Source organism: Protopterus annectens, chromosome 3.part1 (genome assembly GCF_019279795.1).
Source record: "Protopterus annectens isolate FY-2018-M chromosome 3.part1, PAN1.0, whole genome shotgun sequence".
Lineage (NCBI taxonomy): Eukaryota > Metazoa > Chordata > Ceratodontiformes > Protopteridae > Protopterus > Protopterus annectens.
The window spans coordinates 1,704,764,271-1,704,791,353 of NC_056732.1; the positions used below are offsets into that span (position 1 = coordinate 1,704,764,271).

The 27,083-nt window shown below is 42.3% G+C and overlaps 1 protein-coding gene across 1 annotated transcript in view; it reads right to left on the reverse strand.

Moving 5' to 3' along the window:
- Nucleotides 1-27,083, reverse strand: part of PARP10 (poly(ADP-ribose) polymerase family member 10) — a 1,579,412-nt gene that overhangs the window by 1,202,435 nt on the left and 349,894 nt on the right. Inside the window, exon 5 of the mRNA XM_044067716.1 lies at nt 21,082-21,941. Coding sequence (XP_043923651.1) covers nt 21,082-21,941 — 860 coding nt within the window. The remainder of the gene's footprint in view (nt 1-21,081; nt 21,942-27,083) is intronic.

The window sequence follows — 27,083 nt, forward strand, 5'->3', positions numbered from 1 at the left end:
ATTCCTTCCCATCTATCAACTTATATACATTCACTTCATCTAACATATTCTGTAGCTAGCTGGAATTCTAGTAGTTATAGCAAGACTTCATGCAAAGTTCCTTTTCCAAGGAAAAACAAGGTTAGTGCAAGTCTTGACTTACAACAATGTGGCTACAGAATCACATGAGAACCTGGCCTCGGGGTAGACATGCACTCCCAGAAAATAAAGCAGCAGAGGGAATGTGCACTCCTAAATGTTGGGGTTTCAAAGAAAAATAGCCAGACACAGAGGAAGGAAGGATATCCAAAGGCACAGAGAAGGGTTACAAATATTAGAATAATGTGGTTTTGAGTGGTCTAGGTTCGATGAACTGTGCAGCTACCAACATTTTCACTTCAGCTCTGCTTATGAAGACATGTTGTCCTTTGACAATTACCAGTTTACTGTATGAAATCCTCCTTTAGAAGTATATTTAAGCAGTTTGTCTCTAACTTGTACAGCTATCATTTTTTTGCCTATTTCATATATTTAACTGCGCAATTACCACAGTTCAAGAAAAACATCAAAAATAAAGCTTTTATACTGCATTCTACAGTAAACATTCACAGTATCTTGTCAATACAAAGTACCTCAATGATCCATGTCTGAAAAGTGGCATCACTGCACATAATATGATGGTCCTGCCATGTGTCTGGTATACAGATAAACCACGAAGGATCTCCATCTGCTACCAGGCTGTAGATCTGGGGCACTTCACGGACCAAGACTCCACACTCAACAGCAGCAAACCGAAACAATCTGCACAGCTGCAGGTACTCAATTGCTTGTACCTGTACTGTGATGAAAAGGTCTGATAGCATCTGCTTAAACATCACAATGAAGGTACATCTCAGCAGTTCTTTTACAAAGAAGCTGTGCATGTGCACTATACTTTTTGTGTAAACCAGCTGAATACCAATCATTGGCATTAACAGAAACAAACACAGAACCTGTTCTATCATCCACAGCAACTTGGCAACAAGAGCTAATTGAGAGTCTGCTATTCTACTCCCAATCTGCATAAAAAATAAAGACAAAACAGGTGCAATGAAAGGACAGACTTCCCTGATTAAACATTGTACACAGAGAACTTTCACATACGTCCTTTGCTAGGAATGAAGAGGTTTACATTAAACAGCTGCTTAGGTTTAAGGCCTTGACTTTTAAAACAAAATGAAGCTATGAATACTTACCATAAAGCTGCATCTTGGAAAACGGGCATCAGTTATGCCTCATCTCAGAGTTCTGTGGGCTAACTTAATCTCCCCAAGGTCCTATTTCACCCTTGTCCTGCCCAAGCCATCCCTCAAATGTCAACTAATGTGGAACTTCTTTTAATGTGGCAAATTATCCCGTGACAAGCTCTCAATGAAAAAAATCTGATCTGAATGATGAAAAGCTGAGAAGTAATGAAGAAGTGGTCCATCGATTATACTATGGCCATTTTCTGACATTACTGCAAGTGTGCATTTAACTTTCTGTATTCAAATACCAATCAGTCTGTCAATAGGACAATACAGAATCCCAAGCAAAGAGCATACCTCCCGAGAAAGGGAACACCCAAACACTGAAACTAACAGCAAAGGCCCAAAACAAGGCCTAGACTGGGAAATTGTACCCAACTTGTAGTGCATTGCAAAAGTGCTAAGTTTAGCTCAAAATGTTACAGACCAAGAAGCATCAGATAGAGAAGTACTGCATAAAAATGACATAATGGTATCAGCTGCAGCAAAATGGCTCTGACATCTTCAGGGTCTTTCATTACCTGTAAATACTACACAATTAGACAAACATTTAGAAAGCACCACCTTGTAAATTTACCATCTCCCCTGCCTTTGATGGAAAGAAATAAACAGATAACCATTCCTAGTCTAAGCTGTCCGTTAGTAGATCATGCATATTAACATCCATGGTGGGAAACATATGGTATCTGGCAACGCACCACTTGGGGAAAATACAAGTAAATGGAATGGCTGGTTTAATCTAGCTTTATGGGTTATCTTAGTAAAAATTAATATACAGACATCTTCAATCCCACAGAAGGACTAACTAAGGAATAGAGGCAGATATATATTTAACCTCATGCTACTCGCTTCAAATAGAATGGGGTGAACTTTCCTAAAAATTAGAGCGATAACCCAAAACAAAGGTAAAAGATAAATATGAACACAAAGCACAAATTCCATGCAATGGCAGAGGGGCTCCTTGTTCTCCAAAACGAAAAATCAGGAACAGGACACTAGATGGCCCTCAACAGAGTGCCATGCCATGCCATAACCGGCATATAACAGCTCTGACAAGTAATCCAGCAAAAATATTGAGAGAAAGGAACTGGTCTTGCCATATGTACATGTCCTTTACTCAGAAAATTTAGTTATTTAAAAAAGCAAGGCTCTGAGGATGGATACCCAGTCGGACTTCCCTGGTAATCAAAATTTCAATAACTAAATAAATAAAATCTTTCCACGCACAAAAGCCAAACTGGCTGTTACAGAAAAAAAAGTCATCTACTTACCATAACGTTCCTTCTGTGCTGTCCATTTTCATTCTTCCTCAACCTGTGGGTTTCAGATCTGACCCTCGGTTCTGACTCGGATGCTTTCTAAGCCTTAGGCTCCGAAACTTGAGCTCCTCCCCTTCCCATAATGCCTCATTCTCCCAGATTACCTCAGAGTGAGTTTGCTGCCAACATATTTGCGAAATTTATAGATATATACAATAATGTACATATCAGAACAGCAGTAAAAGAGGTAGAGTAAAGATTAGGAACTCAATGAGAAAAACGGGTTCCTATTAGCATATCTGTCAAGTCCTTCATAAGATGGACGGGGGGGGGGGGGTCTTGATTTAGAATGTAAATGAACACAAATGGAATGTTATGGCAAGTATTTAACTTCTTTATCTGAAAATGTCATTTTCATTAGTTCCTCAACCTGTGGGACGGAGCACTCAGCTACAATCCAAGATGGCCTTCATGGAGGATATTTCGGAGTACTGCAGAACCAAAGGAACTCTTTCTAGAGATACTGTCCAGTTTATATCGGGAAAGAAATGTGTGAGAAATTTGACCAAGCAGCAGCTGAACAAGAATCAATTGAAACTTTTGCCCAAAAGGCTTGAGAAGTTGCCACTGATCTAGTGGAGTGAGCTTTTACTTGCTTGGGTAAGGAAACGCCTTTAAATTCATAAACAAACAAAATGCAGTCTCTTAACCACTTAGCTAAACTGGTCTTGGCAACTGGTTTTCCTTTTCTGACATCCGAAAAGGAGCATTGATATAAGATGCCTTGAAAGGTTCTGCAAAGTCACACAGCAGCATCCAAGCATGGCACCTAATGGTAATGCCAGAACTGGCAGCCCTTGAGGTACCCTCTGCCGTATGGGAGATTATCCTCATGGATGAATTGGAAACTGACTGTAGAGTGGCCATTTTGGAGGACTTACTTTCCACATCAGACATTGACTCTGGGACTGAGCAAGAGAGTTCTTTGATTAAATCCCTCTGTAGCCTAGTAAAATGGAAAAGACAGACGGTTTAAAACTCGCAAGGTAAAGGTAGACTAGGCATACATTCTCTTGCCAAATATGGATATGGCCCTAGACTCCCTGTTATGGGGATGAACAGTGGAACTTTCCTGGGCCAGCTCCTTCTTGGTGGCTGCCGCAACAACTATGGCATCTACTGGGATTCATTTGATCCAAATAGGTCTGTCAGAGGGGTAAACAAGGATCTTATCTGCATGTTTGGGGATAGGTTCTGCAGTGCCTAGGTCCTTCCAAGCCCTGCCTGATACTAGGCTGATAAGTGCATCAGCAGGTGGGGACACCCAAGATGTAGATGGGCTGGACCCTAAAGCCTCCAAGAACACAGTTTCCTCGTGGGTAGGGTTCTGGGAAGACAGTCCACCTTTCTGGTGCAGGATTTCTAAGATGTCTCCAAAAAAGAAATCTTCAGGTGTAGATTTGGGGACCCTTCCTTGAAATGTGTGTCTTCTGTAGTAGATTTTTCTTCTGCACCTTCTCTTCCAGGGAATCTCCTTGGTGGGGTGTTTTGGGGAGACACTGGGAGCGATCTGAGGTTCCAAGGGTGGAAGTACCTGAAGGCTTTGCTGGGCCAGCTGTCCAGAGGGTGGCAGCGGTGAGCTCTCAGACACAGCATCCTTTGGGGTGAGGAGTAGATCCGAAAGAGTGGGAGCCAAGGATCTCCTGGGCATGGAGAGAAAACTCTCCATCACTTTGAAAGTGAAAGGGGCCAAAGATGCTGAAGACCATCCCCCAGAGCTGAAGCTACTGGGGCAGAGGATCTCCAGGCCCCCCCAGCCCTTCACTCCAAGAGGAAACTCTGAGGGCGAGTTGTCAAACACCAATGCTCCAAGGGGAAGCGACTGCTCCGAAAACTTTGGAGTCTAGGTCAACCCCATTGGAACTGACATCGAGGTTTTGGCTCCAACAGCCTCTCTGCCCCAATGTAGTCTGGGCTGAGTGAGTAGATAAGCTGTCAGGGTCGAAGACATAATCACTATCGGCTCCAACACCTCAACTCTCAGGGTCTTCAGATCACAGGACTCCTAAAGCAGGAGGCCAGATCAGAGAAGGAGCTAATATTCCGAAAGGCGATTGCCTGCCCATGAACCTGGTAGAGACTGCGCTAGCAAGACCCCCATCTGGATCACTGTCTGCTTCATCAATCTGTCCACCTCTAATTCAGAAAGGCTACGTAATGACCTGACACATGATGCTGCAGAAGGTGGCCTGGATGTAGTCTTGAGGATCTCTCTCTTTAAGCGGAGACCCTGGAGTTGCAGGAGGAAGCTCCGATGGCAAGGGAGTTTGGAGACAAGGAGACGACTACTTGATCTTACTCGGATCCAAGGGTTTCGGATCAGACGTCATAGCAGCCTTGGCTGGTGGCTCATCAGAAGAAGAGGTGGACTTTCCCATGGAATGTTTATGCTGTTCCCAGACATTATGTTTTTTTTTTTGGGGGGGGGGGTAGAGCCCCTGATGTGGAAGAACTTGCAGATAAGGCTGAAGGAGGTAGAAGGCCCTTCAGAATAAGTTTATTTAAAAAGGAAAACAACGTGAAGACTTTTTTTTTTTTTTTTTTAAATAGAAATAGGGTAGGAGATAAGTAGTAGGGTAAAAAAATAAAGAAATTACGGACTTAAATGCCAATAGCCAACGGAGCTCAAGCAAGCAGATTACGATGCTTTTGATATGAGCAGCAAACGAGATCGGAGTTAATCTGGGGGAATAAGGCATTATGGGTAGGGGAGAAGCTCAAGCTTCAGAGCCTACAGTCCCTTGGGATGGAGAAGGCACTGTGGCACAAAAAACACATGGTCATAAGGTAGCAGAATATGTGAGTGCCTAGTTATAATGGGGTTATCAGAACTCATTCGGTCCACCAAAATCTAGTCTTTACATAAAAACTTAGAAAAAGTCTTTGACCACAGGAAGTGTGTACAAGAAATATTCTACTCAAAGAGCTAGCCAGGACACATCAGGAATTACGTCCGATTAGAATGAATAAGGCAGAAACACATGCAAATTCAATGAGGGAGAGAGACAACAGATACCCACATCTTACAAGAAAGAAACTCTGAAATTACTTGCGAGGAGACAAGACTGGCTGAACATACCAGTTAATCAATTCAATTCCCAAAATAAATGAAACACTGTCGGAAATGTCCTTCTGACAAATGCCTACTCCTAGAGGTGCACAACTTCTTGGCAAGTTGAATATAAATGAGTACCTCTCTGCTTGCTGGTGTATCTTACTACGGGGATGCTGAATATTTGTACAGATTTACAGCCACAGGCAAGTCATTCGTAATTTTACTTTTCTGTTTGCATTTGTTAATCTTGGAAAAACACTGGCCACCACTAGACCAAATTGCAGATTCAGCACAGGCAGGTACTTCATTGTGCAAACATTAACATACATCCATTAGGCATGCAAAAAACAACAAGGTAAGAGTACAACTACAGAGACGTACATTAATAGAAAAGAGAACAAACCATATCTTTTTCATTTAAAGCATATTATACAATTTCTTTCTTCGTAACTTGACATTAAGTCCAACGTTACATAAATTGCTCAATTCCTGTCTGGCCTTAAACCTCGTCTTCCAGGTTATACTCTGCATGTATTGTTTCCACAAATTCCATTTATTTTATCTAAATGTGCTCCTTCCCTTTTCTAACAGTTCCTCCACCTCTTTCACAACATTTAATACTTCAAATATAGTCTCTTTAGATTTTGAATTTCATTTTCTACCAAGTGTTTTTTTGGCAGCCAACAGCATTAAACTTAGTAAGGCTTTACTATATCTAGGAAATTCAGATCCTGAATAATTTCCTTAGTTAGACATTTTCTCATAGGTTCATAGGTTCATACTAGGCTATCTGCCCTAGGGCATTTATAAGCCTAGCCAGAGTGTGTATGGCTTTCACCACCCATTTTAAATTAATTTTGCTATGCCCTTTTTCAAGGTTAGTATACTGTGCCTCTGTCTAACAGTGACACAGAAGTGATACCCGGGGTAAACCTATGATCTCCCATCCACTCATCAAGATTCCTCTTGAAGAGAGTCAATGAGGGACTCTGCCTAACCTGGACTGGGATTTTATTCCAGAGTGAAGGGAGCCACTGGGTTATGAATCTGTCCCTCCAGCATGTCCTATTTATTTCAGTGCTGAGGTTTAAGTCCCTCGAGCGCGTAGCTCCATGGGATTTGGATTTTCTGAGGTGCAGCATGTCCATTAATTCCGGGTTGGACATGGCTTTATACGTCAGGCACAGATCGCCTCTGAGCAGGCGGTATGCCACTGAGTAGAGCTGGAGTTTCTTTAACCGGGCAGCATACGGCATCTGTTTGAGCCCCTTGATCCTCTTGGTGAGGTACTTTTGGGGTCTTTCCAGTTGCTGCAGGTGTCTGGTAAGGTACATCCCAAAAGGGGCATTGTACTCAATTATGGGCCTGATGAGGGATGAGTAGAGGCACGATGACCTCCCCTAATCTAGATGTGAATCCCTTCATGATTAGGTGGGCTATATAAAATGTTTTTTCTAACCACTTTGGCCACGTGGTTGTCAAATGAGAGATTGCTATCAACGTGGGTCCCCAGGTCCCTAATTACTACTTCTGTACATAATGGATTACCACCTATGTGGTAATTTGTGGGCACTTTGTTTTTGCCAAAGGGGATGACTATACACTTTTTGGCATTTAGCTTGAGGCCATGGCTCTGGCACCAGTTGTCTGTTTCTATGAGGCCCTTTTGGAGGATGCTTGTGTCGGCTGGAGATTCTATTATGGCGCCCAGTTTGCAGTCATCTGCGAACTTGGTCAGCCACAGTCCTTCCATGTTGGCCTGTACCTCCGAGAAATATATACCGAACAAGAGACGTCCCAAGACTGAGCCTTGTGGGACGCCACTTATAACTGGTTTGGAGTCTGACATGGCTCCAGCTATTCTAACCATGTGGGTTCTGTCCTTGAGCCAGTTTGCAATCCATCTAGTGACATAGGGGTTTATATTTAAGCTGGTGAGCTTATTTATAATGCCCGAGTGGGGTATTGTATCGAAGGCTTTTGCGAGGTCCAGGTAGGCTGTGTGGACCACCTTCCCCTTGTCAATGGCCTTGGTGACTGTTTCAAAGAAATCGACCAGGTTTAAGAGGCAGGATCTGCCCTTAAAACCGAACTGGGTAGGATCCAGTGTCTGTAGGTCCCCAATATCTTTATTTATAAGGTCCATGATGATCCTTTCTATAGCTTTGCAGACCAAGCTAGTGAGACTTATGGGGCGATAGTTTCCAGGATCCGTTGAGGAACCACCTTTGTGGAGAGGGACCACTGATGCTGTACGCCACTCTTTGGGTACATATCCTGTAGTAAGGCTGAGATTGAACAGTAGTTTTAGGTTTGGGTTTAGCTCTTCTTGGAGTTCATGTAGGATGAAGCCCGGGACACCGTCTGGTCCAATTGATGCTGTGCTTCTTGCTTTGGAGAGGGCAGCTCTTACCTGAGCATCTGAGATGTCAGGGGGGCAGCACTCTACTGGGATAGATATTAGCCCTTTTGGTGGAGAGGGGGGAGAGAAGTTTGCACTGAACCTGTCAGCTAGGATGTTGGCAATGTCTGTGGGTTCGGTGTATTTTTTGTCATTTTGGACTAATTCTGACCATATCTGGGAATTCCCACCCTGGTTCCTAACATAACTAAAGAAAGCCTTGTGATTATCCTTAGTGTCCTGTGCAATTTTTCTCTCGAAGCTGGCCTTAGAAGATTTTATGAGTGCCCGTAGTTTTTTGCTAACACTGATCAGAGATGCCTTCCCTTTCTGGGATTTTGCTCTGTCATGTAGTAGCTTCCTCCTTCTATTGTATAGTTTGTTTATGGCTGGGGTCCACCAGACAGGACGTCTGCCTTTGGAGAATTGGGTCTTGGTTTTATTTGGGATTGCATGATCCATGCATTCCTGAAGGTGTTCATAGAATGCGTTTATAAAGGATTTTGTGGTCTGGGCCGTATAATCCACAGGCCCGGGGGCTTTGAAGGATTCCACCTCGGTTTTGAGGAGTGTGAAATTTGCTTTAGAGAAGTTTTTCACTGTGGTTTTCTGGGCATGGGGTGGGGTCGGGATGTGAATATCCAGTGAGATTAGTTTATGGTCTGATCTTACCAGTGAGGGATACACTTCTGGTCTGGAGCATAGAGTCCCCATGTTGGTGATGATCAGGTCCAGTATGTTTTCCCATCTTGTGGGAGTGGTAACAAGTTGTTCCATAGCATTTGAGCTTATAAATTCTAGGAACCTTTGGGCTAGGGTGTTGGAGCTAGAGTAATGCTCCCAGTCTATGGTTGGGTAGTTGAAGTCACCCAATATAATGGTGTTTGGAGAGACCTTCATATTTTCCAGTGTTCTCAGGAAGGCCGAGTGGGGTTCCTGGGTTTGGGAGGGTGGTCTGTAGCAGGCTATAAACTGGAAGGCAGTTTTACCCACTGTTAGTTGCACATGGATAGTCTCTGATGCTTCGTGCTGTGCCACCAAGCTGGAGGTGTGGGTATCTTTGACGAATATTGATACTCCCCCTCCTTTTGTGGTTCAGTCCAAGTTTTGGGGCCGAAAAGCATGGTATGAGGTATAACCTGGTAGTGCTGGGGTGCTCTCGAGAGCCTTGAACCAGGTTTCTGTTACTGCACAGATATCAATGTTCTCCATGCTAAGGAGAGAGTTTTGAGTGCATGCATCTTGAGGTTTAGACTTCTGGCGTTGAGTAGCATTACTCTTAGTTTCTTATCCCTTGTGATACCTATGGAGGTGGGTTTGTCTTTTGAGCCTTGCCTAAAAAAGGCACTATGGGGGTAGCAAGAGCCTTTGCCAATATCCGAAAGCCCAGGGGTGACAGGTGCAAGACGTCCCTAGCGAAGCATCGTGGCTTGTCAAGCATGTCATCCCAGGCTGACAGGCATTGGATCCCCTTTGAATGACACCAATACTTAAGCCAATTGTTGAAATTGATAATCTTGTCTTCATACTGTGGCATCATTCTTGGTGAGGGTAAGATGCTACTCAAGGTCAGGGTCATACCGGCCTGGGCTACACGCTCAGAGAGCTCCTCTATGTCTCTTTTCATGCAGTCCAGGGAGGTACGTCTCAGGTCATTCACACCAGCATGGACAATGACTGAGCCATATTTGTACTTGCCTTGGAGTGACCTGAGTGCTTGCGTTATGTGGCGGATCCTAGCACCCGATAGGCAGCTCACCGTGACCTTCTCCTTGTTCAGCCTGGTGAGCGGGACGTCAGTGTGCCTGATGAGAGTCACCTATTACACGTGTATCAGGTGTGTTGTTTAGCCTTAAGGGCTGTGACTGTTCGGCACACTGGCTTTGTGAGCTATGTGTTGCACGTGTTTTGTTTTGGGGTAGCGGTTGCTTGGGTGTCTGCTTTGGAGGTCTCTGCTGCTTAGGCAGATTTTTATTTAGAGCCTCCAAGTATGTTTTTGTGTGTTTATGTGTTTGGTTTGCTGTCGTGGTAGGTCTATGTGAGACTGGAATTGTAGTGAGTGTAGTTTCCTTCTCCTCCTGACTGGTTACGCCAGTACTGAGTTGAGAGAGCTTAGCCTCCAGTTTGGCTATATGGTTGCATCTCTCACATGTGTTGGAATTTGTTGGGAGGAGGAGAGGGTTGTCTGTGTACATTAGGCAGTTGTAACATTGCCTCAAGATTCCTAGGTTCACCAGCTGGACCGGAGAGGAGACTGACAACTGACCTTTGGACATGCTAGAATAGTATTGGGAATTCCTTTATAATTGAAAAAAAGGGCCAATGGGGAACAAGTTACTCAAGGGGAGTTTGTGAGGGTGTAGTGCTTCACAATATTTCTGACAGTACTCTGTAAGGAATGCTTTCAATCTTAAAAATCCACAGTTAAGTGCTTTCTTCCCTTAGCTTAAAATAGGGACTTCCTCAGAACACTTTATGGAATGGATAAAATGCATAAAAACCCAACCATATATACCCAAAATAATTAAATACGTAATGAGTGTTAATTAATTAAACCTTAAAGTGATATCCACTTTGATACCTTTAAAAATAATAAACTGCGTACAGTAACCATCCAACTAATGTAAGTATAAAAAAAATATATAATATGCAATATCGGAAACAAAAATAATAATATATGTTATATTAAATGCAATATACAATACAAAGAGAGCACCCCTGCAGTACCAGGCTACAATTCTTACCACACTTTTCGGCCACAAAACCAAGACCGAAACGCTAAAGGTGGAGGAGTGTCCATACTCACTAAGGATATTCACACCTCCAGGCTAGTTGCCCAACACAATGCATCTGAAATTCTCCAGGTGCAACTAACACTAGGTAGCACTGCAATCCAAATTGTAGCTTGCTACAGATCCCCCACCATACCCCAAGATTCTCACTACACCTTCCTAAACATACTGGAAAATATTAAGATACAACCAAACACCCTAATACTAGGTTGATGTCAACTACCCTGCCATTAATTGGGAAAATTACTCGGGTACCAACTCCTTTTCCCAATGGTTCTTGGAATTCATAAATTCCAACACCCTGGATCAACTAATCCACTGTCCCACCAGGGGCTCCAATATCCTAGACCTGGTCATTACCAACATGGGAGATAGATGCTCCACACCAGTGGTCACCCCCTCATTGGTCAGGTCTGACCATAAGCAAATCACCCTTGACATCCACATCCCACCTCCACCCCCGAGTAAGGAAACCTCCTTAAAAAACTTCTCCAAAGCCAACTTCATGCTATTGAAGTCAGAAGTGACAAACTTCACAACACCCACGCAGACAGGATCTGGAAGTTCGACTGCAGAATCCTACACTAAGGCACTGTACGAGCACATCCACTCGTGCATGAATCGTGCCATCCCAAATAGAACCAAGATGCTCTTCTCCAAAAAAAGGAAGCCAATCTGGTGGTCCCCTGCTATAAATAAAATATACAACAGAAGGAAGAAACTGGTGCAGAAAAGAGGAAAATCCCAGGATGCAAAAAACTTCCTCACCAGCCTCAGAAAGAAGCTGAGATCCCTCATAAAATCCTCAAAAGCTAGTTGCGAAAATAAAATTGCCAAAGATTCCAAAGACAACCACAAGACATTCTATAAGTTATGTCAAGAATCTAAATGGCAATGCTCAGATCTGCTCTGAACTACAACAGAATGGCATTAAATATACTGACCCCACGGATATTGCCAATATCCTGGCAGATCGATTTAGTGTTAACTTCACTCCCCTCTCACCCCCTAAAGGGCCCATCGCAATACCAAAAGATTGCCAAATTCTGATGATCACAGCCACACAGGTAGAAACAGCACTCTCCACAGCTAAGAATACAGCATCCATGGGACCAGATGACATCCCAGGCTGTGTACTACATGAACTACAAAATGAACTGGCACCCTACTTAAGTGTCATGTTTAATCATAGCCTCACCTCAGGCTTCATGCCCACTGAGTGGCGCACAGCTACAGTTATCCCGCTCCACAAGGGAGGATCCGCCTTGGATCCCGGGAACTACCGTCCCATCAGTCTGACAAGCCTGATCTGCAAGGGCATGGAACGCATTATCATGGAACTTGTAAACAAAGACATTGGCAACCTCCAGACACTGGACCCCACCCAGTTTGTGTTTGTGAAGGGCCGATCTTGTCTCCTGAATCTGACTGACTTCTTTGAATCGGTCTCCAGAGCTTTGGATGAGAGTAAGGAGGTCCACATAGCCTATCTGGACCTCGCCAAGGCCTTCGACACCATCCCCCACTCTGGAATCATAGATAAACTTACTAAGCTGGGCATAAATCCCTACGTCACTCGATGGGTTGCTAACTGGCTTACTGACAGAACCCAGACTGTAAAAGTAGCAGACTCCAAATCCAGCTCCAGACAAGTGGAGTACCTCAGGGTTCAGTCCTGGGACCACCCTTGTTTGGCATCTACTTCTCTGATGTACAGGCCAATATTAAGGGACTCTGGCTACAAAGTTTGCAGATTACTGCAAACTGGGAGCCATTACTGAATCCCCAAATGATGTGGATATTCTACAAAAGGGCCTTACAGAAACAGATGCCTGGTGCCAGAGTCATGGGCTCAAGCTTAATGCCAAGAAATGTATAGTCATCCCCTTTGGAAAAAAAACATGTACCCCATGAACTACCACATAGGTGGCAGGACACTAAACATCGAAAGTGTGATGAGAGACTTAGGGACACAAGTAGACAGTGGTCTCACTTTCGATAACCACATCGCCACAACAGTCAGGAAATCCTTCTACATGGCACACCTCATCACCAAGGGCTTTTCATCCAGAAAAAAGGAGGTCATTGTCCCACTGTACTCATCCCTCAGACCCATTATAGAGTATAATGCCCCATTTGGTATGTACCTCACAAGACATCTGCAACAGCTGGAAAGGCCACAGAAATACCTCACTAAAAGAATCACAGGCCTAAAGCAGATGCCATATGCTGACTGTCTAAAAAAACTCCAGCTATACTCTGCGGCATATCATCTACTCAGAGGTGATCTCTGCTTAACATACAAGGCCATGTCAAACCCTGAGTTGTTGGACATGCGCCACAAAGAAATCCCAATCCTTCAGAGCCACACGCTCCAGGGATCTAAACCTTATCACAATGAACAAAACATGCTGGAGGGATAGTTTCCTGACCCAGAGATTCCCCATACTCTGGAATAACTACCCATACATGTCAAGCAGAGCACCTCATTGGCTCTCTTCAAAAGGAACCTTGATGATTGGATGGGAGATAGGAAATTCACCCCGGGGATCATGTCAGTCCCCCTGCTAAACAGGGGCCCAGAGAAGTAAATATTGTGGGAAAAAATTTCCAGGGAATTGTTATGGCTAGACTTGCATAGGCCTCAGGGCCGATGGCCTAATACCAACCTATGAACCTGTATCTCAAACCATGTAAACAATCCATATACTATAATCCATACACTGATGTTAAAAAATCTATGCATGACATACTTGCGTAAAAATCAATTGATTGGTTAATTGATTTTATAAAATTGTCTTTTTAGTCCCCTTATGATTTTATGAGGAAATTAATTGATTTTTACGCAAGTATGTCATGTATAGATTTTTTAACATCAATGTATGGATTATAATATATGGATTGTTTACATGGTTTGAGACATATTGTATTGTATACTGCATTTAACATAGCATATATTATTTTTGTTTCCGATATTGCACATTATATATATATTTTTATACTTAAATTAGTTGGATGGTTATTGTATGCAGTTTATTATTTTTAAAGTATCAAAGTGGATATGACTAAGGTTTAATTAATTAACACTCATTACATGTTTAATTATTTTGGGTATATATGGTTGGTTTTTTATGCATTTTCTCCATTCTGTAAAGTGTTCTGAGGAAGTCCCTTTTTTAAGCTAAGGGAAGAAAGCGCTTAACTGTGGATTTTTATTGCTGAATAAACTTCTTGTATCTACAGTGGCTGTGTCTATCATACGTGGACTGGCATCACATTTCTGTGGTGATTCTCAAATTTATACTACTTTATTTGGAAAATGCTTTCAATCTACCAACTCCTTACATTCCCAAAAACATGCTCCCAATAACCTCTTTCTTCCCCATTACATTTCCAACAGTTGTTATTTGACTGATGAAAAATTCCTGAAGTCTGCTTGAAGTATAAAAATACTAAGGCAAACACTTCCAAGCAAAATTCCTAAGCATTTGGGCTTTGTTGCATACTTGGGAGCCATACATATATCCACCCATTGTTCCCTTGCAACTATTTTTCAGTCTCTTTCCTATCTTTTCTAACCTCTTCAGAGTGATTATTATAGTTGCAATGCAATATTTTATATGTTCTACTAATTATCCCTTTTCTAACATCTTCTGTTCTAGGTTTAACTACAAACTCTGCTAGAGTATGTCACTACCCCAACACTTTCTCTTTGCCTATAATCCGATATCAATTCCCAACAGGGAAGGTGGTCACTAACCTGCAAATCTGAAGGTCTTGGCTTCATCCCATATTGCTAGCATTCCGTTATTTGTTCCCAGTACCTTGGTTTCTTTACAGTTTTTCAACAATGAAGTCCAGCCCCCATTGACTCTTTTCTATATCCCTACTTGCAGTAACCCTACTGCCAAAATCACTTTCTCTGGGTCTACTTCAGTCTATCGAAACTTAAACTATCGAGAAGACCGAAATCACACAAAACCGAACCTTCATAATTCCTTAATTCAAAACCATGAAACATCACCTGCTGCATTTAAACACAAAAAATCTAACTTGTTTCAAATTTGGTAGGGGGCAAGCCCCCTGCACCCCCCACACCGCTGCAAATTATACATACAAAGTCCGAGATTGTACTACTGTGGGGAAAAGGGCATATTTCCCAATCCTCACTGTACCGTGACCTTCATTCAGAAGCTCCTAGTGGTGTGTGAGTAGTATATCATTGTTCTGGATGTTGGCAATGTAAAGGTTCGTACTTGTGTAATTTCGGACTTCTTAATGATTTAAGTTTCAGTTTGGTAAAAAGTGATTATGCTTCATTTCCAAAGTAAAGTATTCTCAATTTTTCTAATCTAATCTCATGCTCCCTTCCTTCTCTCAAGCATCTTCTGCTGAAACATTGGAAAAAGTTTCACTGGCAGTCTTTCCAGAAGAAGCAGAATCACCTTCTACTTCACAGCTAACTTTTTGCTGGACAAGCTTTTGTATTTCCTCCTTAGCTTGTACTTCATCAAAACATGACTCTGTCCTTCCAGGGAAGGCATATTTTGAAGATAGCTGGGTACAGCAGTTTGAATCTTGTGCCACTCCTTGAACAATGGAATAAATTTACTACATTTACTCCTCTTTTACCTGGTGTACAATGAGTATTCTCCTCAAACACACTGTTGTCTCCCACTTTTAGTAGTTTGTCCTTCTGCTACAGGTTTGTCAGAATCAACTTTCTGCTGGTAGGATTACAACTTTACTATTAAAGGTCTAGGCTGCTTTCTCATAGCATGGTTTGGAGCATACACGTGATGTGCCCGTTCAACCAAAAACTCCTGATGTGGAATACCAGTCCAGTTACTTATTTGTGCTTTCATAAAATGAATACAGTCCGTTCCTTCCAGCTTCTCTGGTACAGCAGAAAATCTCATGTTTTCCCTACTTGCTCTGTTCTCTAATTATATTATTATTTTTTGAAACCTCTCTTCTTGAGCAGTCTCACATTCAGCCAGCCTTTTCTTCATTTCAACCTCCAATTTTTGCAGTTTTATCACCTCATCTGACTATCTGTTTAAAGCTTAATAAACAGCCTTGTTTTGAGTCAATATACTCCACTGGTGTTTTATTTTAATCCGGTCTGTGTGCAGTTGTGTCATACTTCCCTCTAGGTTATTGGAAGTCATGTCTGGAGCTAACACTGCTTTTTGCTGAACAGCTGCCGAACCTTTCCCAGTCAGTGTTTTTTTCCTCACTTTTTGTAGCAGATTTTATTTCAGGTCCTCTGTATTTCTTTTTCCTGGCTTCCAGGCAATGCACTTACTAGCCAGTTATTGAAATTTACTCAGAAATGCAACAGTCTAATGGTCTTCTCTGCAGAGTTGCTGTTTTCATACAGGGACAGCTAGAATTAAGTTATTTAATGTGCAGCCATCTTGGAAGTCCTAGCAGAATGTGTTTTGACCTGTCGAAGTGTTTTACATGGAAGGAATAGCAGAAAGACATAGCCATCTAGATGGTTTGTTTAGAGGCTGGAAGGCTGAACTCTTCCTCTTCATAAGAAATTAGTTGGTCAGATTATCTGAATTTGTTGTCTTACCCACACAGGATAAGAGCTATCCATGGACATCGGGGAGGGGGGGATCCTTTTCTTTTCCCTTTTATTTTGAGGGCTGGGAAAATATACAGGAAGACTGATAGATAAATAGTCCAGTTAACTTTTAGCACAAAGGAGGGTCAAAGTTCTAAGGCTAACCCTGCCTTTCTGGAAAACTACAACAGGAGAAAATACACAAGAGCCTGTAACTCAAAACTCTTGGCAAATGTCAGGGCTAATACTATCTTCAATGCCAAAATGATGCAAAAGAAGCTGATGCAAAAGGCAATTAAAAATAAAAAAACACAACAGCATAACCTTAAGAACACAATTCAGGTCCTAAGATGGAGGAACAGATTTCTTGGGAAGTCTAATGTGAAGGAAAACGTTGAGACATTGTTTATCACAATGTGAAGAAAGAGGATCAACTGGTAGGTAGGATGAAATGGTTGACAAATGCACCTTGACAAATGCATATATCAGACCTAACTTGAGCAGCTCATACAAATATTTGAGGATAAGGGGGATGGGAACCCCCTAACTGTTATGGGACATGTCCACTGTTGTAGCACCATAAAAAAAATCTTTTCTATTTAAGATATTCTTGTTGTAGGTTTTCTTACTTCCTTTATTACTTCAGCACATCCCCAGATCCTACCATCCTATGATTCGATGTCTTCAAGTTGGGATGAATAAGAGTGCTTTGTTATGGGAGCAAGTTCATCCTGGGGAATTATCTGCCCTGAAAAGGGAGAATCATGAATTGTCTTTCTGAATCTTCAGGAAGACCTTCTGTACGAGTGGAAGGAGCAGAAAGGCATACAAGAATTTATTTTTCCAGACTTCTTTGAATTGGGCTGTGGTAGAAAACAGTCTGAGCTGCTTGTTCAGGGTAGAAGCAAAGAGCTATATGCAGAGAGTTTTCCCACTGATGGGCAATCAAAAGAAGACCTCTTGGTTCAAATATCCATTCATGAGGGTCTGTCTTGGGTCTATAGAAGTAATCTAACACTAAATTTTGTTCTGAGAGAATATAAAGAGCATGAGACTGTGGTGGACTGCAAAGTCCCAGGCTATTTTATCACATCTTTGAAGCGGGTATGACTTTCAAACCCACTGTCAACATACCATACGACTATGGTACTGTCCAGTGCAATTCATAGGTATCCTGGAATACAGATGTTATTAACAGTCCAAAGGGCAAGCATCAGTGCTTTCTCTCTGATGTTTATATTTGCATCTGTCTTATTTGAACCAGAGTTCTTGAACCTTAATGCCTTTTGAACAGCTCCCCCTCCCATCCAAGACATGTGGTATCTGCTGATACTTTTCCTTGGGGGGGGGGGGGGGTGAAACAATATAAGACACCTTTGGACTGACTTTTATCTGAGGAATACACAAACAGTTCTTACTTCACTAAACACAAGAGGGGGACTGAAAGGGATTCCGGAATTACAGTGCTGGACCCAAACTGATTTGAAGTACCGCTGTATCATCCCCTTATGTGGAGACTGGCATACGGGATTAATTGAACTGTGGATTCCATGAATCCCAGGGCTGTCATAATCATTCTTGTATAGGGGAACTTGCAGGTTTTCTAAGGGAAAAGGGGGTAGGTTGCTGTTCATTCTTTGTAGTGGAATGACTGCCTCCAAGCTGGAAGTATGCAGAAGACACCCTAGAAACACTAGACTATCGGTGGATTCTAGGGTGGATTTCTTAGAGATGAGACTGAATCCTAGCTGAAGAAAAATTGGTTACATGTCCCAAAGAATGTTTTTGAGCAAAAGTTTCCCAAATTAAGTTATTGTCCAACTACAGATAAGAAAGCTATGACAGGAGGTAAGAACTTTACAAAAATACTTTGTGCTCCAGATAACCCTAAGGGCAAAACAGTAAACTGAAAGTGATATCCCAATGTGCAAACGTTCAGGGATTATCAGTGTTTTTCATGAACAGGGATATGCAGATAGCAACCTTGGACCTGAAAGATGCCAAAGGTTGTTTGCAGGAAGATGAGGAAAAATGGATAAGTCCAGAATTGGTCTCCACATTCACGGACTGCTTGGGACTAGGAAATGTCTGAAGTAAAAGCCTTTTGCTGTTAGAGAAAGAGACAGGTTCTATAACCCTCAGATGAAACACATCTAACAGAATTGGGAAGACCAGGTGGTGGTGTTCTGGAGACTGAAGAAAATCCTTGAAGGCAGTGAAATAAATTCAGAGTAGTTTGTGCCTGTTTGTTTACTATGTCCAAAACCAAAGCATGTGATGTTATTGCTCTCTAAGCAGGGGGTGAGAGAAGTCTCCCGGCCAGGCTGGGAGGGAGTTGGCCAAGGTGTGTGTGTGGGGGGGTGGGGGTTGAAAATATTAAGAGGTTGCAGGCTTTTGTCTGTAAAGGATGCCTTGGCTCCTTTGAATTCAGATTTGGTTTGGTCCTGATATTTTTTTCTAAAAAAATGTCTTTCCTTTCTGTTGAGAAGCTTTTTAACACTTATGAAAAATGTTCCACATCTGGAGGGGTAGTTATTCGGGAAACTGGTGATGGGGAAAAGAAAAAGTTGTCTTAAAGCCTTGTATTAGCTTTCCTCTAATTTCTGAAATATCTTAACAGAATGAGACAGATATATATTTTTTTTTAGTCTAAAAGTACATGAAGTAGATTAGCTTTGACAACATCATCATCAAGAAGGGATTTTGGCCCGATCCAGGCCAATAGCAGCTGCCCTACAGGAAGCATTAGCAGTTTAACAGTCACATTTAAGGGAATGCCTTGCTAAACAGGATGCTGAATTAAGCATGTCTGTACAGAAGCTTTAGTGCGAGTCTGGAATGTTAGAGATTGGATTAGCCAGCTTATCCAAAAGAGAAAGTGTATATCTGGTTAAGAGAGAGTCTGGTAATCAATGGCACAGAAAGACAAGTTGGCAGAAGTGTAGCCCTTCTTAACATATCTGTCCATAACTCAGCTGTCCTTATCATTTGGCAAGGCAAAGGTAGAAGACAGCAATTTGGATATTTTATCCCAATTTCAAAGAAAACTCCTGAGTATGAGGTTGGGTGGTTACACCAGTATTTGTCTGCGTCAAGTACCTTATACAACTTGTACGGCTTCTTAGGAAGTAGGTAGTTGGTATTCAAGTTCCAGAGAAGCAGACAAGGCTATATCCCAAAGTCCCTAGGACAAATGGAACAGACTGTTGAGGTACTGCCATACGCATAAGGTCAGAATACCTTTTCTGAGAATCAGACATTTTCTTATGCTTCCAATTAAAGTGTCCCATCATTTTAAGAATTGTGTTAACAAAAAACTCAGTTACTTAAGAGGAGAGGACTTCCATAGCCTAAAAGAAAGGATATGCTTCTGATTTTGGCTCCAAATAAGGCTCTTCTTCATAAAAATCCTTTCTTTTAAATGGACTGGAAACAAAGGGAGAAGTAAATGGTGAGGACTAAAAACTACAGATGCTTTAAAAAGCCCTTAACAGAAACTAACCCACTCATGACGGTCACTAAGGAAGGAGCTGGAGTAGAAACAGAATTGGCCTTTTGTTTCTTTTCTTAGGAGCCTCCAAGGAAAGATTAAAATGAGGAGAAGAACCAAAGGGCACCTTCATAAGGATCTCTGCAAAGTCTTCCCAGACATCTATTTTAAGGATTCACCCAGTTCCCTCAGACTGGATCAGCAATGGCTTTTCCTCTGCAGCAGGGATGGCATTCCAGTCAGCATGTATGTGCAAAATGTCTGCACCTTAACCTCTTGCAGTGTCCAACAGTGAAAACTTGTACAGCTATGTGCTGGGTGGTCAAGTGCTTCAGTGCAGACATCCAACTCTGACAAAGCAGCAGCCTTTTCTAATAACGAAAATTAAAAGTTGAGGATAAGTTTTCTTTTTTCCGGGTGGGAGGGGGTGTTGACCATCTAAGGCAGACAACTCAGAGGCCATCCTAACATGCACCAAACCTTGAAGAGATTCGTTTTCAAAGTAACACTTAAGGGAACTCAAATGACTAAGAATTTTCTTAGGAACAAAGGACTGGCAGATGCAACACACTATCTTTTGGTTTAGGGCTTAGGGAAAAGACACTTAAAATGCTTATCCTTGTAAGGGACTGGTTGGTTGTATCCACACTTCCCGTTATTACAAGGACATGAAAACTGTACTGTAAAGAAAAATTACTGGAAAAGAGGAAGAGTCCCCACTGGCTAGTCAGTGGCCTACAATGATTTTAGCTTAACAAGCTGTATGGATGACAAGACTGCAACGTACAAACTCTTCCTTCACTGACCGGCTAAAAGAAAGCTGAGGATTTTTGCACCTTACATACCAGCATGTAATCTCTCGTGAAGGTCATACATATGGAGACTGGAAAAGGAATATCCTAGGCTTTTGCAGGCTGGACAGTATTCCTTGACAGAATATGCTCCACAAGTAAGAAATCCAATGACACTGATCTAATAAAACATGTTTTATACCAAACAGTGGAAAAAGTATCATTAGTAAACAAAGGTTTTTCCCGATTTAAAATTATTCCTATAGACATTTCACAAAACTATATACAGAAATCACTTACCCATGCTTACAGTTTTGCACTTAAAGCAGAGAAATACCATTTTTGCTCAACACTTTTCTTCCTTCCTTTCCTCCATTGTTTGGAGTTCCTTACCTTAAACCCAGTTACATCCTTGCCTTCCAGAGGAAGCACAGAAACCTGCCCAAGGTCAGCCAGAACATCATGGTAGTACTCCTGCAGAAAGCACAACATGCCTGCCTCCATGGTGATCACAGACTCCCGAGGTGTGTTGGTTTGCAAAAAATCTAGAAGCCTCTTTTCATTCTCCACTCTGAAATCCTTCAGCATAATCACGTGCAGCTGGCCATCAGCCTGAGAAATGGCAGTAGCACAAAACTTAAGAGATGACATCAGTTCTTTCCATTCAGAAGAGTTTAGAATGTACAGCTGGTCGTCAGATATAGTGAAGGAAAACCTGCACAACATCCCTTTTAGTAATGATGAGGCTTCCCTGACTGCATCTAGTGAGAGTGCATTTAGAGTCAACACATAGTCAGACACACTGCAGCTAACCGCAAGTCTCTTCTGAACAAAAACATTTTCCACATACTGCTGAACATCAACCCTCTGGAGGAATGTCAAGGTATCTGTATCAAAAGGAATGTGAGATTGAGTCACATTACTTAAGAACTCCAAGATCTTGTTTTTGGCCTGCTCATTCTGAAGTAGGTTAGGGCCACAGATCTTTATTCTACTCTCACTAGGCTGAATCAAGAGTTGAGGGTAACTTTCCTGCAGCTCTTTTAGTAGTGAACTGGTCTGAAGGAGTTTCATCTTCACTGTATCATGGATAGTTACAGTGCATGGAGGCACCTCAGCACCTTCTGTATCCATCTCTTCACATTTGACAGCCTCTACTGCCACGGTGGAAGGTTCAAGGAAGTCATAGTACGGATGAACTAGTAGGTCCCTTCCTTCTAGCTGGTGTGGCTTTTTAAGAACACGGTCTGCAGCTAAAAATAAAAAAAAAAACAACTAATGAGAGTCAAAACAATTATGCACACAGTGTGTGCGCGCACATTATATAAAATTAATAATCACACAGACATACAAATAAATAGGAAATATATATTGTACATAAACATAAATATAACTTCAAACTTGTGTGTGTGCATATATATATATATATATATATATATATATATATATATATATATACACACACATATACACACACACACTATATATATATATATATATATATATATATATATATATATATATATATATATATATATAGAGAGAGAGAGAGAGAGAGAACAATGAAAAAGTATTTGCCCCCTTCCTGATTTCTTTTTTTTTTGCATGTTTGTCATACTTAAATGTTTCAGATCAAACAAATTTAAATATTAGACAAGGATAACCCAAGTAAACACAAAATGCAGTTTTTAAGTGATATTTATTAAGGAAAAAAACTATCCAAACCTACATGGCCCTATGTGAAAAAGTAATTGTCCTCTTGTTAAATCATGAAGTAACTGTGGTTAATCACATTTTGGGGAAAGCTGAATTCAATTTCACTAGCCACACCCAGGCCTGATTACTGCCAGACCTGTTGAATCAAGAGATCACTTCAACAGAACCTGTCAAAGTGAAGTAGACCAAAAGATCCCAAAAAGGAAAACATTATGCCACTATCTAAAGAAATTTAGAAACAGATCAGAAACAAAGTAACTGACATCTATCAATCTAGAAAAGATTACAAAGCCATTTCTAAAGCTTTGGGACTCCAGCGAACCATGGTGAGAGCCATTATCCACAAATGGAGAAAACATGGAACAGTGATGAACCTTCTCAGGAGTGGCCGGCCTACAAATATTATGCCAGGAGCACAGTGCCGACTCATCCAGGAGGTCACAAAAGAACCCAGGACATCTAAAGAGCTGCAGGCCTCACTTGCCTCAGTTAAGGTCAGTGTTCATGACTCAACCATAAGAAAGAGACTGGGCAAAAATGGCATGTTAGAGTTCCAAGGCGAAAACCACTGCTGACCAAAAGAACATAAAGGCTGGTCTCACTTTTGCCAAAAAACATCTTAATGATCCCCAGGACTTCTGGGAAAATGTTCTGTGGACTGACGAAACAAAATTTTAACTTACTGGGCGGCGTGCTTCCTGTTACATCTGGCATAAAAGTAACACAGCATTTCAGAAAAAAACATCATGTCAACAGTCAAACATGGTGGTGGTAGTGTGATGGTCTGGGGCTGCTTTGCTGCTTCTGAACCTGGACGACTTGCTGTGATTGATGGAATCATGAATTCTGCTCTCTACCAAAAAACCTCAAGCTGAAGTGCACTTGGTTTTCTGCAGCAGCATGACAGTGATCCAAAGCACACCAGCAATTCAACCTCTGAAATTAAAAAAACAAAATGAAGGTTTTGGAGTGGCCAGGTAAAAGTCCAGACTTGAATCCAATTGAGATGCTATGGCATCACCTTAGAAAGGTGGTTCATGCTCAAAAACCCTCCAATATGGCTGAATTAAAACAATTCTACAAAGAGTGGGCCAAAATTCCTCAACAGCGATGTGAATGACTCACTGCCAGTTATCGCAAAGGCTTGACTGCAGTTGTTGCTGCTAAGGGTGGCACAATCAGTTATTAGGTTTAGGGGGCAATTACTTTTTCACATAGGGCCATGTAGGTTTTAATAGTTTTTTTCCCTTAAAAAATAAAATCATCTTAAAAACTGCATTTTGTGCTTACTTAGGTTATCTTTGTCTAACATTTACATTTGTTTGATAATCTGAAACATTCAAGTGTAACAAACAGGCAAAAAATTAAGAAAATCGAGAAGGAGGAAAATACTTTCATTGCACTGTATACACACAGATGTACACTCTCACACTCTCGCACATGCGCACACACTCATGTGCACACACTCACACGCAGACACAATGACACAGGATATAAAACGTTTACACACCCCTGTTAAAACGACAGGTTTTTGTGATATAAAAAATGAGACCACAATAAATCATTTCAAAACTTTTCCCACCTTTAATGTGACCTATAACCTGTACAATTCAATTGAAAAACAAACAAATCTGTTAGGAGAAAAAATATAAAAAATAAAAAACGTAAAATACACTGGTGGCATAAGTGTGCACACCCTTATACTAATACTTTGTTGAAGCACATTTTGATTTAATTACATCATTTAGTTTTCTTGGCTGGGAGTCTTATCAGCATGGCACATCTTGACTTGGCAATATTTTCCCACTCTTTGTTGCAAAAGCGCTCCAAATCTGTCAGATTGAGAGGGCATCGCTTGTGCACAGTCCTCTTCAGGTCACCTCACAGATTTTCTATTGGATTTAGGTTTGGGCTCTGGCTGGGCCATTCCAAAAAAAGAAGTTATGTACTCACCATGACGTTCCATCTGAGTAGGTAACTTCATTTGTCAGCAACCTGTGGGTATCTGATCCGACCTGGATCCAAGCCGGCAGCTTTCCAAGCTAAAGATCCAAGCTCTCAGCTCCTCCCCCTTACCCATAATACCCTGCTACCTCCCCTCCAGTCCTCAGATCGAGTTTGCCACTTATCAACCACAACAGTCAAACATACTCGAAAGAGAAACACTAACCTGAAGCGCAACAGAAGGAAAACCTTCTGTTGTGAAAAATATCACGAAACAGGCTAGGGGGAAGGAGGGGGGTCGGTTGCTGACAAATGAAGTTAACTACTCAGATGGAACGTTATGGTGAGTACATAACTTCTTTATGTGAAGTAGTTAACTTCATTTGATCAGCAACCTGTGGGACAGAGTCCCCAGCTACCAAAAACCTGGGAGGTCCTCATGGAAGGATATTCCAGAGACTGCGGAGCCAAAGGCTGCCCTACCTCTAGAGATCAGATCCAGCTTGTAATGAGAAATGAAGGTATGAGAAGAGGCCCAAGAAGCCACTGAACAGATGTCATCTAAGGGAATTCTTGACCAAAATGCTGCAGAGGTAGCCCTAGAACGGGTAGAATGAGCATGAACCCCCAAGGGTTCTGGTCTACTGGAAGCTGAATAGGCTTGTAAGATGCAGTGGGATATCCACCTGGCTAAAGTAACTTTTGTAACTGGCTTGCCCAAGGACGGCTTAGCGAAAGACACGAAAAGCTGTTCTGATTTGCGAGAAGCAGCTGTCCTGTGCAAGTAAAAGCGCAATTGTCTATGCACATCCAACAAATGCAGTTTACATTCCCCTTTGTTCTGAAAGTTGGGAAAGAAAACAGGCAAATTGATGATTTGATTGATACTGGCCTCGGAGGCCACTTTAGGCAAGAATGAAGGATTAGTTCTGAGAGATACCCTGTCCTTATGGAAAACTAAGTACGGAGATTTCGTACAAAGGGCTTGAAGTTCAGATACTCTCCTAGCAGACAGGATAAGAACTTTAAGTCAACGGAAGCTGCAGGTTCAAAGGGTGGACCCGTTAGGGCCATGGGAGAACCGCATTCTTAACCGGAGGTCTTAAGAGAAAGGTGCCTTTCAAAAAGGTCTTGCATATCTTAGTGGAAACTAAGGGTTTAAGATTATGCCCGATGTGGAAATGAGAAATGGAAGCCATCTGAACCTTTACAGTAGAAGAAGTGGCCCCCTGATGGAAAATGTGGGACAGAAATTCCAGAACTGCTGGAATGGGAGCAGAGAAAGGATCCAAATCCCTATCCTTGGCCCACATGAAAAAACACTTCTATTTACTGTTGTAGATTTTCCTGGTACAGGGTTTATGTGCCGCTACCAGAATGGTCTTTACAGAGGACGAGATACCGGGAGTCCTAGCAGTCAGTGGAACTGGATCAACCAAGCCGTGAGCTTGAGGTCGTCCAAGTTCGGAGTTTGTAATCCCGAAGGATGAGAGATCAGATCTGGAATGGGATCTAAGACCCAAGGAGGGGCTCTGATGCGAGACCGCAGATAGGGGAACCAGATCTGATGAGGCCAGAATGGGGCTATGAGGATTATTTTGCTCCCCAACCGACGAGCTTTCTGTAGGAACTTCGACATTAGTGGAAGAGGAGGGTAAGCATAAAGAAGACCGGGTGGCCAAGCATGGATCAGAGCGTCTCTGGGGTTCTCCCCCAGTGGGGGAATTAAAGCGAAAAATTTGCTGCATTTTGCGTTTAAAGGAGACGCAAACAGATTGCAGCAAGGTTGACCCCATCTGCGGAAGATCTGTTTCGCTACTAAGGGATTTAGAGACCACTCATAAGGAGTGAGGATAGAACGACTCAGCTTGTCCACCAGAATGTTGGACCGACCTGGACTGTGCGTTGCTATCAAAAGCAGTTGGTGGAAATCGCCCATTCCCAAACTCTCATAGCCTCTCGACAAAGTGGGTAAGACTGGTTCCTCCCAGTTTGTTGATGTACCAGACTACCGCCATGTTGTCTGTCTGGATTGCAATAGTCCCTGGAGGAAGAAGGTCCTGAAGGGCTTGCAACGCTAAAAGCACCGCCCTCATCTCCAGAACATTGATATGCAGACCGGTATCTACAGAGGTCCACGTGCCTTGGGCGGTTCTGCCCATGCAATGCCCACCCCACCTGAGGTGAGAAGCGTCCATGGTCAGCGTGGCTTGTTGTAGGGGCATTACGAATGGACTCCCTTCCCAAAGTTCTCTGGAATGAAGCCACCAGAGAAGGGCGCTCCTGCAAACCTTGCTCAGGGGAATCTGTGAATCCAAAGGGTGTAAGAGGAGGGACTATGGAACCTGAAGGGTCCACTGAAGGACTCTCATGTGTAGTCGAGCAAGAGGTGAAAGGCTGATGGCCGCCGCCATGGATCCTAGGGCTCTCGGGACTAATTCTGCGGGTGGAGCCGAAGACTGAAGGAGATCTATTACATGGAGTGACAAGGTGCGTAACCTATCCGTTGTCAGAAAGGCCCTGGACTGGAGCGTGTTTATCCTGGCCCCTATGAAATCTATAACTTGGACAGGTTGAAGAGAAGACTTCTTGAAATTTACGGTAATGCCAAGGTGATTGGCCAAGAGCAAAGCACAATCCCTGGCGGAGGAGAGTACATGCCTGGTGGTGGCGGTGAGGAGCCAGTCTAGGTATGGAAAGACCTGAATTCCCTGAAGTCTCAGGTGGGCTGCTAC